This window comes from Panthera onca, chromosome C2 (genome assembly GCF_046562875.1).
Source record: "Panthera onca isolate mPanOnc1 chromosome C2, mPanOnc1 haplotype 2, whole genome shotgun sequence".
NCBI classification, from domain to species: Eukaryota; Metazoa; Chordata; class Mammalia; order Carnivora; family Felidae; genus Panthera; species Panthera onca.
In genome coordinates this window covers 18915338-18928727 of record NC_138347.1, presented here as the reverse complement: position 1 = coordinate 18928727, position 13390 = coordinate 18915338, and the positions used below count along the sequence as shown (strand labels likewise).

The 13390-nt window shown below is 37.5% G+C and overlaps 1 protein-coding gene across 4 annotated transcripts in view; it reads left to right on the top strand.

Moving 5' to 3' along the window:
* JAM2 (junctional adhesion molecule 2) overlaps window positions 1–13390 on the top strand; it is a 61136-nt gene that overhangs the window by 27948 nt on the left and 19798 nt on the right. For all 4 annotated transcript variants that reach the window (XR_009612458.3, XM_060640319.3, XM_060640320.3 and 1 more), the window contains exons 2-3: window positions 6096–6161; window positions 11976–12083. Coding sequence is in view for 3 of the 4 variants with exons in the window: in XM_060640319.3 (XP_060496302.1) it covers window positions 6096–6161; window positions 11976–12083 (174 nt within the window). In the remaining variant the exon portion in view is untranslated. The remainder of the gene's footprint in view (window positions 1–6095; window positions 6162–11975; window positions 12084–13390) is intronic.

Sequence of the window (13390 nt, the reverse complement as noted above, 5' to 3'; positions counted from 1 at the left end):
GGAATATAACTATCAGATATTGGTGGTAGTTCTGTACTTTGAATCGTGAAAAACCATATTGCAAGTTAGGAGTTAGTGACTACAATTTCAGATCAAAGGGCAATGAATAATGTTAAGTTAAAATGTCATCAAGCTCTCAAAGCTTGATGCACCATCTCTAATAAAAGGATGTGCCTGAGACACAATCCTGACCACATGAGTCAATTAGGAGAGACACTCAGGTTTATTTTCTTGATCTCTCCCATTTTAATGTTCTTTGCCTTTACACCATGTGTCTATTTTGATAGCTGACATCTTTAGTAACAATTTATCTTACTTTTACAAAGATTTAGGCTTCCTGGCACCTTAATCTTAGGGAGAACCGATCAGAACATAGAATGGTCGACATCCATACCTTCCATTGAGTATGTGACTCATATTAACATCTCCATCTTTTTTTTTAATGTTTATTTATTTATTTTGAGAGAGGGAGAGATGCAGAGAGAGGGAATCCCAAGCAGGCTCAGTGATGTCACTGTAGAGCCCCATGCGGGGCTCCATCCCACAAACCATGAGATCATGACCTGAGCCAAAATCAGGAGTCGGACACTTCACTGACTGAGCCACCCAGGCACCCTGGCATTTCTTCATCTTACCTTGAGAGCCTACTGGAGTTCAGTTGACTGTTGTCGTCTATCTAAAATCTATGGTTACGGGCGCCTGGGTGGCTCAGTCGGTTGAGCACCTGACTTCAGCCCAGGTCATGATCTCGCCGTCTGTGAGTTCAAGCCCTGCGTCGAGCTCTGTGCTGACAGCTCAGAGCCTGGAGCCTCCTTCGATTCTGTGTCTCCTTCTCTCTCTGCCCCTACCCCTCCTCTCCTCTGCCTCTCTCCCTCTCAAAAAAAAACATTAAAAAAATTTTTAAATCTATGGTTAATGCCATTGGTGAACATACTGTGTTTGACTGGGATTGTCACTTGGGGAATATTAAAGAAAGATCTCAGAATCCTAAAATGGTTTCTTTCATGTCCTAATGGGGAGTACCTAGTGAGAAATTCAGCCAGTTGATAGCTTTCCAATATCACAGGCCACCATTAAACATTGCAAGATGGGCTTGAAGAACATTTTAAACATTTTTTGAGAATTTATTTTACTTTAAGAAGTTAATTTACTTCATCTCTATCTAATATCACCCCCCCCTCCCCCAAATTTAATCATTCAGTGGTTTTGGTAACAGAATGCCCTGAAAGTTTCCCTAAATATGCTAAAGCATATAACTTATATGAAAACAACTATATACTCAATTCTGAAGCACCAATCATTCTTTTTATACTCAAGTGATTAAAAAAACAGAAACGAGGAGAGGGCATAAAACTTTAGTGGAGTATATAGTAAATATACAAGGTTTATTCAAATTATTCATTCATCATGAATATTTGCCTGTTAACACTTGCTCTGTTAAAATGACAATTTGTTATATTTCAGAACAATATCTTTACAACCCTAAAGATTGAAAATGAGTGTGGGGGTGCTGGCTGGCTCCGTCCTTTAAGCGTCTGACTCTTAATTTCGGCTCAGATCATGATCTCACGGTTTGTGAGATGGAACCCTGTGTCGGGCTCTGTGCTGACAGCACGGAGCCTGCTTGAGATTCTCTCTCCCTCCCTCTCTCTGCCCCTCCCCTGCTCACACTCTCTCTCAAAATAAATAAACTTTAAAAAAAAGGGGAAGAAAATGGATGTGAAGCCATCTGCAGAGCTTCTCACAGAATCCAGTTTTACATGACTTTCTCACAATGCCTTGTGCTGATTTGAGAATGAGAGGAGGGGGAAGGGTCTGTGCAGCCACACTAACTAGAAGAAACTGCACATCTTTGCTTCTCTGCTTTCTAACATTGTGACCTTGAGCAAGGACCTCTCTCAATCGTCACATCTGTCAAATGAGGATATTAACACAGTGGAGTCGCATCTTATTTAGATGCTACGTTCTTAAGGGGAAAATTTATTCACAGTCAAAATCACCCTTTAATTCTTTAGATCATCATTAACTCATCAGGACATCAGCCACGGGTAGGTCCAAAGTCACATCTTTTATTTTTCCTTATACTTTGGCGTGACTTCCCTTTCTCTGCATATAGGATGTCAAGGTCTCGTTAAAGGGAAGGGCCAGAATGTCCAGTTTGAGAGACTAGGACACGTCTGTTTGTGTGCGTCTCTCTCTCCCTCCCCTTCCCTCTCCCCCTCTCCCTGATCCTCTCATCCTCTCCCCCCTTGCATGATAGTGAGATAGATAAGTATATTATCTAACTCCTAATTCCTACTTCATTGGGTTATTTCTACCTTATAAATACACTAATCCATAATAAATACTGGATGGTATTATTTTATCTATTACCACTAGCCCCATGCATCTTTTCAATATTCATTAGCACAATGATTGTATATTAGTGACTGTTAAAGCCACATTTTATTTTCATTTTTGAAAACTTATAACTAATATCCACAGTTTTTAAAGAACTTGCTTGGTACTCTCTGTAGTGTACTCTTAACATAAAAGGTTTCATTTGGTTAGGGATTACTTGACTTGGAGTTGTTAACAATTATGGAAATAATTCTCTCTTAACCTCATTTTATGAACTTCTGCCAGTGATTTTGGAACACATCCAAAAACTATTAGAGATGTTTTGTAGCTAACTTTAAAACAATTGTTGACCTCAGCCAGCAGACCTACAGGACAATTTTTTGTTTGTTTTCTTTTTAAACTCATTCTGGAAAAGTGAAGAAAAAATAAAAATCAGTTCAAGAAAACAGCCAACAGAGACTCTTCCTAAAATCTGTTAGTAAAATGTTGATATAAAACCCAACGTTTGTTTTCATAAAGTTACCGGATTCAAGTTAAACACCACCACCACCACCAACAAACAAAACACAACTGAATTCCAAGACCAGAAAGGCTTGAAACAAGACAGAAATCTTATAATAAATGATTTCTTTTAAGATTCACAGCTTTCTGTTTAAATAAGTTCATCATAGATGACCACACATTTTTGATATTTTTACTTAAATAAAAGCAAGCCTAGAAGTAAATAGAACCAGAGGAAGCAAGGTAGCTAGAAGACATCACTTAAAATCGCAGAAATAAAGATTCAGGTATCAAGAAGTAGCATCTATTTATTAATTTACTAAAACTAATCCCCTTGATAATTTGTTTGGCCTTCATAGTTTTTCCCATTCAGTCAATCCTCTCTTTCTTAGTATCTGGGACACTTTTTTTTTCCTATTCGTATGTATACATATACAAGTTCTGAAGAAATTGATCACGTTTCTGAAGTTCACCGCTGCTACTTTTCCATAGGACTTTTCAAGCGATTTTTGAAAATTTAAGAAATCTTTCTCAAAGGATGTTTTAGCAAATAGGAAACTGGGATTGAGAAGAGGGGAAAACAATTGAGTCCAGGGCTAAATCTTCCGATCTCAGATGAGACTAACATTCGCCTCAAATGAAAGCAGACCTAAGCCTGCTGAAGAAAATAAACTTTCTCAGTAGGCAGTGCAGTGTTTGAAAAGTTCAAAGATGTGATGATGTGGAGGGAACAAAGATTTTCTTTTTCTCTTTTGCCCAGATTTCTCCCTCAACTGGCTTCTAGGGAATAGAAATTGTAATTGTTTTGTCTAAAAAAGGTACTAAAATAGTTCAAAAATCACAAGAAATGCCTGTCACAATCAGAACTTCTCTGAGGGCACTAATTTACCCATTGCTAACGGAGAAAAGAGGCTTTTTCAGAGTGAGCTTTGAAAGTGTCACAGAAAAATGGTTTGGAATCAGAATCACTGGAAAAACAGTCCGCGATCATGCAGCAGGAACGTATGAGATCCTGACTCTTTGAGCTTGGCCAGCTTAGGGTCTTCCCTCCCGATGATCTCTGGAGATCTGGATCCTCCCTTTGGAATCTACAAAACAAAGTTGGGGAAGGAGAGGAGAAACTGGAAAAGGAAGGCAAATAGGGGTGACAGTGGGGTTCAGAGGATTATAGCACATATTCTGGGTATGTGACAGACATATATGGAAAAGGGAAAAGGGAAAAGGGAGATACTTAAAAAGATTGCTTGGACCCCTTCATTTTTTTTTTTTTTTTTATTACTATACAAGCAAAAGTGATATTATGAGATCATTCTTTGGTGACCTGAAGCCTCTCTAAGACTGAGCCACATAAGTCTGCTGTATATAAATATATTTACAACTGTGGGGGCACCTGGCTGGCTTAGTCAATGGAGTGTGTGACTTTTGATCTTGGGGTTGTGAGTTCAAGCCCTATGTTGGGTGTAGAGTTTACTTAAAAATAAAAATCTTAAAAAAAAAAAAATATATATATATATGTATACATATATATATTTGTGTATATATATGTGTGTGTGTGTATATATGTATATGTATATATATATATATATTTACAAATGCCAATAAAAAGGACCAGCTCAATTCTACATTCTTCTCATAGACACCACCTTTGCTGACTTGCCTAACAAGGATGTTTGCAATTTAGAGATATAGAACCTGAATAGTTATACAGTGTTAGACAGGAGAGCTAGACATTTGAGGCCTGTAGGTTTCTGAGAGTTTTAATTTCACTGTCCAGGCTTCTAAGAGAGAGAAAAAGAAAGAAAGTTATCCAAAATAGCATGTATTCCTTAGGAGTGATGAAACTGAACACAGGGAAGATTAATTTACATGCCAATGTACATATAGATGGATAAATCAAAGATGGCATGTTTTAGGAAGCATTTTTTCTTCCTTCCCAGAAATGTAGTAAATTATTTCATAGTTAAGAAATTCTAGGGGCACCTGGATGGCTCAGTCGGTTAAGCGTCCAACTTCAGCTCAGGTCATGATCTCACGGTTTGTGGGTTCCAGCCCCGCATCGGGCTCTCTGCTGACAGCTCGGAGCCTAGAGCCTGGTTCGGATTCTGTGTCTCTCTCTCTCTGCCCCTCCCCCACTCATGCTCTGTCTCTCTCTCTCTCTCTCTCTCCCTATCTCTCTCTCTCTGTCTCAAAAATAAATATAAAAAAAAGTTTTGGGGTGCCTGGGTGGCTCAGTCGGTTAGACGACTGCAGCCCAGGTCATGATCTCGTGGTTCGTGGGTTCGAGCCCCGCGTCATGTTTTGTGCTGACAGCTCAGAGCCTGGAGCCTGCTTCAGATTCTGTCTCCCTCGCTCTCTGCCCTTCCCCCACCCGTGTGCGCTCTCTCTCTCTCTCTCTCTCAAAAATAAATAAACATTAAAAAAAAAGTTTTAATTCCTGGTTCTACTACTTTGTTGTTGAAGTCTTAATCATGCCTACCACACCAAGTCCTTTTGAATGTTGAATTGTATCAAATAAAAAAAAAAAGTAAAAGCTCTTTTTAAAATGAAAATTTCTGTGTAGGCTTATGAAAGTGATGATACACCATCATCATCATCATCATCATCTTATTATTATTATTATTATTATTATTATTAGATCACATGAGCCACCATAACTGGTCAGTCATTTCAATCCTATAGACCAATCGTGGAAAAACATTGAAATGTTTGGGGAAAAAATAAAGATATTCTGCTTGCATTTTTCGTCAAAATTGTGTATATAAAATTTATATGCAGTATATATTATATATATGTTTCATAGTACAAAATACGTTAAATGACCTATTTCTATATAATATAGGTATAATCAAGGGATAAGTTTGTAAAGCAACTTAAACCCTTAAACAATTAGCTTTTATCTTAAAGGGACACTATCTTAGGCAGTATATTGCATATTAAGCTAAATTAAGGGCAAAAACATCTGTTTAACAATCAGGCTTTGTTAAGAGATTGTGTTGTCTGTCATGGAGCCCTAATAGATTCATGGGTTTGGCTTTGTGAAAGAAAAGCAGAAAAGCACAGTACAAAAAAATGGAAGAGACATACAAGGTTTGGCTTCGTTTTTCTTATTTTGATACTTTAACACCTATGTGTTACGAATGTGTGAAGCAGTCATCAAACTTTAGACCATTTTTCCTTATTGTTCCATTCCATTCAGATAGTTGCAAGTGGCCTTTGGTGCTGTTTTAATTGTCTTATCTGTTTTAATCTTTCAGATCATAAGGCCTATGGATCGTCTGCCCCAAAAGGCCATCAAGTAGTCACAGCAATAGAGTATCAAGGTAGAGTAACTTACTGATTTTCACGGGCTGGGTTGTTTACCTCAAAAGTATGATGCGTATGATGTTATCTTTCTATTTGTTGGGACCCTTTGCCTTGCCTCATACTGACCCTTCCTTCCAACATGCCACTCTGTGCTATTTCCACTTGAGAATTCTTTCTCCACCTCCTCAATGGAAATTTTGGACATTTGATGAAAGACCTGATGTACAAAGAAGGCCTCTTGTTGGGTAAATTTTCTGCAACAAAGCAAATCTAATTTGTGAAACTGGTAGATCTTGCAAAGATCTGGAGGTCTTGCAAAGTTTCCAGCCAGCTGGATATGGCAAATGGAAATTAACACTGCAAACCCCACTCTACTTAACGTATTTAAGATGACATTAATATAGCCTATTTGGGGGTACCATTTTGTTATGATTTTGTCCTGTCAAGTACATTTATAACAGGGAGTTGGTGTTTAATGGGTATAAAGTTTCACTTTTGCAAGATAAAAAGTTCTAGAGATTGGTTGCTTAACAATGTGAATGTACTTAACACTACTGAAAAATTAAAAATCATTAAGGTGGCAAAAAGTTAAAGGTTATTAAGATGGCAGAGGTTATGTGTATTTAACCACAATTAAAAAAAAAAATTTCAAAGCTCTAATAACCAAGAAAAACTTTTTAAGGGCTTTATAAGTTTACTTCAAATATTGACTACCTGCTACTTTTCTGAAGGCTCTTTTGCCTAGAACACAATAATACTACGCAGACAGAAGAATTACTATTTCCTGAGTGTGCTGCTTGTTTAGGCCCGAGATTGTAAACATTTAAGAAACAAGTTTCAAATGTGTCTGATCCTTCTTCTTCAGGCACGTCTTAGGTTCCTGGAGTGTAGAGAGACAGGTTTGAAGGAAAGAGACAGAGATTGAAGAAGAGAACTGGGTGGGGAGGAACTAAGTAGATTAGTATTTAACTAGTATTTGCACAGTGCCTGGCACATAGTGTTACCTAAGCTTGTGCAGTAAAAATGTGTTATCGTAACCACCAGCCTGCCATTCAAAAGTAACACATCAGTTGATAACAAACCACTTAAATAACTATTTCAGTCAACTGAGTTCTTTCAAAAGTCCTAATATTTTATATGATTAAGCTAACAAAACACTTCTTCTTTATCATGAATTAGTTTTAAGTGGAAAGAAGTGGGAAGAGCAAATTAATGATTGGGGGTAATTTAGGGCTTTGGAGGATAAACAGGGCTGGACAAGATGTCAAAAAGTTGACAAGAAAGGCCAAAAGGGAAGAGAAGATGGGCCAGGACTCTGTGAGGGACAAAGGAAGTGAACCGTCCTACTTTGTACTTTCCTGGAGGTTCTTACTGTTGGAACCAGCTGGGTACCATGAATATATGTCCCTGCCCCCGCTTCTGCCCAGGCCCTATGGCATGATATCTCAGTGAGGTCGCCAAAATTATATTCTTCAGTCTTACATTACTTTTCAACAAATGTACTGAGATGAGGGGGGCCTGGGTGGCTCAATCAGTTAGGCATCCAACTTTTGATCTCGGCTCAGGTCATATCTCACAGTTCGAGAGTTCAAGCCCTGTGTTGGGCTCTGCACTGACAGTGTGGAGCCTGCTTGGGATTCTCTCTCTCTCTTTCTCTCTGCCCCTTGCCTGCTCCCTTCCTGTCTCTCTTTCTCTCTCTCTCATAAATAAACTTAAAATGTATTGAGGTGAAATTCACATTCGAATGAGTGATTCAGTAGCATTTAGTACATGCACAATGTTGTGTAACAACCACTTCTGTCTAGTTGCAAAAATTTCCATCGCTCCAAATAAAATCTTATACTATTTACATTACTTTTTAATGCGTGTTCTATTTTCAATATAAAAAATCCTTCTATGATGTATTGCAATCAAATGTTAGTCTTACCCCCAAGTAAGCATTTTCTATTGTTTTGTTTCCCCTTTGCTCCTTTTACTTAAGAATTGTACTTTGATTCGATTTCATATGTGCTCCAGTCATTCCAATCTAGCTCTCCTTAAAGGCAAAAATAAATTTCTATCTTCATCCACATTTTAGTTGCAGGATATCTTATGCAGTAACTTAATTTCAGTTCAAGTCTAAAATATTTTGTAATTTATGTCTCTGTGTAGGTACTTTCCACCTCATTCATTTTTTGTTTCTTGTCTCTCCGATGTCAACAAATCATGAATTAATTCCTTCTTTTCGGTACTGCTGTTTTGTGTCACTTCCCATAGCGGTGCCAAGAACAGAGCAAGACTGAAGTGAGGGCAGCTTTGCTAGGCTTATAAATTATATAAGCAGCCTTTATGCAGAGTGTCCAATCCTGAGAGCTATAAATCAGTTTAATAGAACGCCTTTTTCTCACAGAAGTAATTTCTTCATAAGTCTTCAGAACTGCTTTGGTAGCATCGATTCTGTTTTTGCGTTACATCAGATTCTGATGATTTTTTAACTTGAGCACAGAGAATAAAGTCAGAAGATAAGTGGCAGTACAGAATCCTAGAAAAACTAAAACCCACAGTGCTTTCTATCGATGTGATTCCTAAAAGTGGCTGTTTTGCTACATGAAAATAATTATTGCTAATAGTTCTTCTAAACAAAGAAATCTCTTTCCTCGAATCAAGAGAGACATGTTTTTGGAAATGAAATGATCATCTTATTTAAAAAACATGGTACAGACTGTTAAAAACTGAGAACAAACTGAGGGTGGATGGGGGGTGGGAGGGAGGGGAGGGTGGGTGATGGGTATTGAGGAGGGCACCTTTTGGGATGAGCACTGGGTGTTGTATGGAAACCAATTTGACAGTAAATTTAATATATTAAAAAAAATAAAATAAAAAACAATAAAAAACATGGTACATTTGTATGCTTCAGTATGCCTTGCTTTGGGAAAATATGATTTATGTCTGTATCCTATTTTTTGCTGTCTACAACTGAGATAACATTTTAGTTCAAATTCGAGTGATTTTTTTAGGTAAATTTGGGTTGTAGAAAGCGTGGGTTTCTATCACGTCAAGGCGTACTTCAACTACAATGACAAGACGTTTCTCATGAGTGAAAGCAGTTATAACCATTGAGGGGGCACCTGCTGTGTACCAACTATATAAGTATATTACCTCAAGCATATTAGTATATATAAGTACATACCCAAGTGTATAAGTATATTACCTCATGTAATCTTCACAATAACTTCATAAGATGAATACCATCATTTTTTTTCCTTTATACGAATGCGAATATAACGTTCAAAAAGAGTTAAGTAATTTGCCCAACATCGCACACATTGTATATGGGAGAGCTCCAACTCCAAAGTCCGTGCCTTAAACTACTACATTAGGGTTTAATAACCCTGAGGGCTACCTACAGAATTACTCTGATCGTAAGTGCTGTATTTTAGCTGCAAAGAGAGAGGAGAGTCTGTGGTAGTTAGCTTCTCCATTCATTTGGTTCTTTATCCTCAGATGTTGACGCCATGGTTCCATTTGACTTACTGTTTCTCACAGTTCTGGAGGTCATGGTGTTGGCACCTTTAGATCTAGGCACCGGCCATTGCCCTGCTTGGAATACTCCCGAAGAAACACATGATGAATTCCAATTTCGGATTCTAGGAAATTTGTATTTAAATTCTAAAGAATTCTAATTTCTTTCTTTAAGTCTTTGGCAAATGTCACTCTCTAATTGAGTTGAACTCTGACTACTCCATTTCTTTTTCTTTTTACTGCACCCCAACATTCCTGATCTATTTTTATTTCCATAGCACTCATTCTCTATTCTGATTTACTCTACTTTATTTCCATAGCGCTCCTTGCCTCCTAATGTGGTATTTAATTCACTTTATGATATTTCTTACGTACCTGACTCCCCCTGCAAATTGCAAGACCCAAAAGAACAGGGATCTTTGTTTTGCTCACTGATATAGCTCAGGAACAAAGGTGGACACCCAGTAAGTACTCAATAGTTGGACCAGTTGGAGAGAACATTCCTCCACATCTTACATGGTCATTGGAGTGAAGCTGGAGTGGTGTCACTGTATTTAGGCAACCCATTGGTTTCATTTTTGAATATAATTTCTGCAGAGGTTTTCCATGGAGCAGCGAGGAGAGAAGTCAGATCTTCTTGGTAAAAAGAGCCGTGTGTGTGTATGTGTGCGTGTGTGTCTAGTTAAGTATATGAAATATATGAGCAGTGTGACTGAATACAAATTTATTCCTAAGATGTAGGCGTGTGGGCTAAAAAAGAATGTGGGTGTGTGTTTAATTGTTGGAAACTCAACAAAATACGGGAAGGAAACCTATCTAAAACTCAAGACTCCGGAAAGTCACCACCCATTCTCCTTAATCAACAGAACAGAACCGTGTTTCCTCAGACAAGTCCCTCAGCACACATTTGTCTTTGTGGCATAGTTGTAAACATGCCTGTAAAACGATGTCTCTTCGTAATGTAAACCTGCTCTAAAAACTTCAGGCATTCTTGATAGCAAATTTTGTGGGCTTCCCCCCCCCCCCCTTGCCTTTCTTTTCTCTGTTCTGTTTTCTTTTTTCCATTACCTTTTATCCTAACAACATGTGTAAAACTAAAAGAAAAATTAGAAGCTACATATAACAAAAAGAAAAGTCATAATCCTATCTCACAAAAATCACCACTGGGTTAATATTTTCATACATATTCCTACAGGCTTTTTGTCCATATTTGTGTGCATATTAATAAACCTGGGATAGTACAAGAATTGCTTTCTAATCTACCATATCATATAATATCCTGAATTCTTTTTTAAAATGGCATTCAATCTCCTACATCAAAATCAGAGATATGGAAAGGATTTTAACATAATGTCTCTTCTAGTCAAAGATTGGTGTTTTGGGGTCAAACTAGATGCATCGTGGGGGAAAAAAATCTCAGAAATATGAAGGTGACACTCTAGATTGCCTGATTGAAATGTGCCTTAAAAATATTTACAAGCAGAGTTTCCTTTGGTAACTCAAAGCAGACACAGGATTTCTCCCCACCTTGGTGATCTTGTTTGGACAGTTAAGTGGGGGTTCCTTCAAGGTTCCAGGAATTCTTTAAAGATGTGACTGCAGTAAATTTCCTGTAATAAAGTAACTGAAATGAACTACAGGGAGGCAGTTAAACTTGATGCCAAGACTGAATCTTTTCATAATTTATCTGGATAAAGAATAGGAATCCATGATTTAGTAGAAGTCCATACTGGGTTTGTATTAATACATCCATAGAGAGGGTTATCAAAAAAGGAACCTGAATGAGATTGTAGCTTGTTGATGGAATGTTTGTGGATTCCACAGGCTGGACTGGGAGCCTTTCTTAGGCACTAGGTGTGAAGCACCCTCTCTGTTAACCTCCATGGCACTCATGGCACTTATCACAATGGATCAAAATTACATGATCTTGTTTGCCTCTTCTACCAAACTGTAACCTTGATGACTGAGACTGGGAATAGTGAGATAAATCGTTGACCATGACTGCCATTTTCACATTACTTACTATGTCCAGGCATGTGTGTTTTGCATATATTATTGTATTTGAGGACTCACTTCAACTCTAGGAAATACGGTCTCATTTTACAGATGGTAACCGAGGCTCAAGAAGTAGGGTGAGTAACATAGTGTCGTGCAATTATTATGGAGAAGAGCTGTAATGCTCTCAGGTTCATCATGGAGTCTGTTGAAGTGATTTATGAGTGAATGAATGAATGAATGGGAATAGCTGAAGGCTGTTTAACAATTTACTTAAGTAAAATATAAATTCATAGGAACAATTAGAAAACAAGTATTTTTGTTGTTGTTCCTAGAGGTTATATTAGCCTGCAAATATGCAAAGAAGACCATGTCCTCCAGGTTAGAGTGGAAGAAACTGGGCCGGAGTGTCTCCTTTGTCTACTACCAACAGTCTCTTCAAGGTAAGATGCTGTAGACTTGAGGAGGTGAGAGCAAGAGAACACCAAATGTAGCCCAGATTCTTTAATTTACAAATAAAAACAGGACAGGGCTAATTATGGACAATGTGGGGGTTTTTATCATTTTATTTTATTTCATTTTATTTCATTTTACTTTATTTTATTTCATTTTATTTCATTTTATTTTATTTTATTTCATTTTTATTTTATTTTCATCATGATAACAATACTCTTTAATCCCTATCCCATATTTCCCCCATTCCCCTACCCATCTCCCCTCTGGTAACCATAAGTTTGTTCTCTACAATTAAGAGTCTTTTTCTTGGTTTGTCTCTCTCTCTCTCTCTCTCTCTCTCTCTCTCTCTGTTGTTTTTTTTTTTTTTTCCTTTGCTCATTTGTTTCTTAAGTTCCACATATGAGTGAAAATCATACGGCGTTTGTCTTCCTCTGACTGATTTATTTCTTTTAGGGTAATAGCCTCCAGCTCTATCCATGTTATTGCAAATGGCAAGATTTCATTCTTTTTATGGCTGAGTAATATTCCATTTTGTATATATACCTCATCTTCTTTATCCATACATCTATTGATGGACACTTAGGCTGCTTCCATAATTTGACTATTGTAAATTGCGCTGCAATAAACATAGGGGTGTGTGTTACCGCTTTGAATTAGAATTTTTGTATCTTTTGTGTAAATACCCAGGGGTACGATTCCTGGTCCATACGGTAGTTCTATTTTTAATTTTTGAGGAACTTCCATACAGTTTTCCACAATAGCTGCACCAGTTTGCATCCCCACAAGCAGTGTACAAGGGTTCCTTTTTCTCTATAACTTCACCAACACTTGTTGTTTGTTGTGTTTTTGATGTTAGCCATTTGACCGGTATGAAGTGATATCTCATTGTAGTTTTGATTTGCCTTGATGAGGCGTGATGTTGAGCATCTTTCCATGTGTCTTTTGGGCATCTGTATGTCTTCTTGGGAGAAATGTCTGTTCATGTCTTCCGCCCATTTTTTAATTGGATTATTTGTTTTGGGGTATTGAGTCATATCAGTGCTTTATATATTTTGGATCCTAACCCTTTAGCAAATATATAATTTGCAGATATCTTCTTCCATTCCATAGGCTGCCTTTTAATTTTGTTAATTGTTTCCTTCATTGAAGAAACTTTTTGTTTTGATGTAGTCCCAATAGTTTATTTTTGCTGTTATTTCTCTTGCCTCAGGAGATCTGTCTAGAAAAATGTTGTTATGACTGCTGTCAGAAAGATTATTGCCTATGCTCTCTTCGAGGATTTTTATGGTTTCAG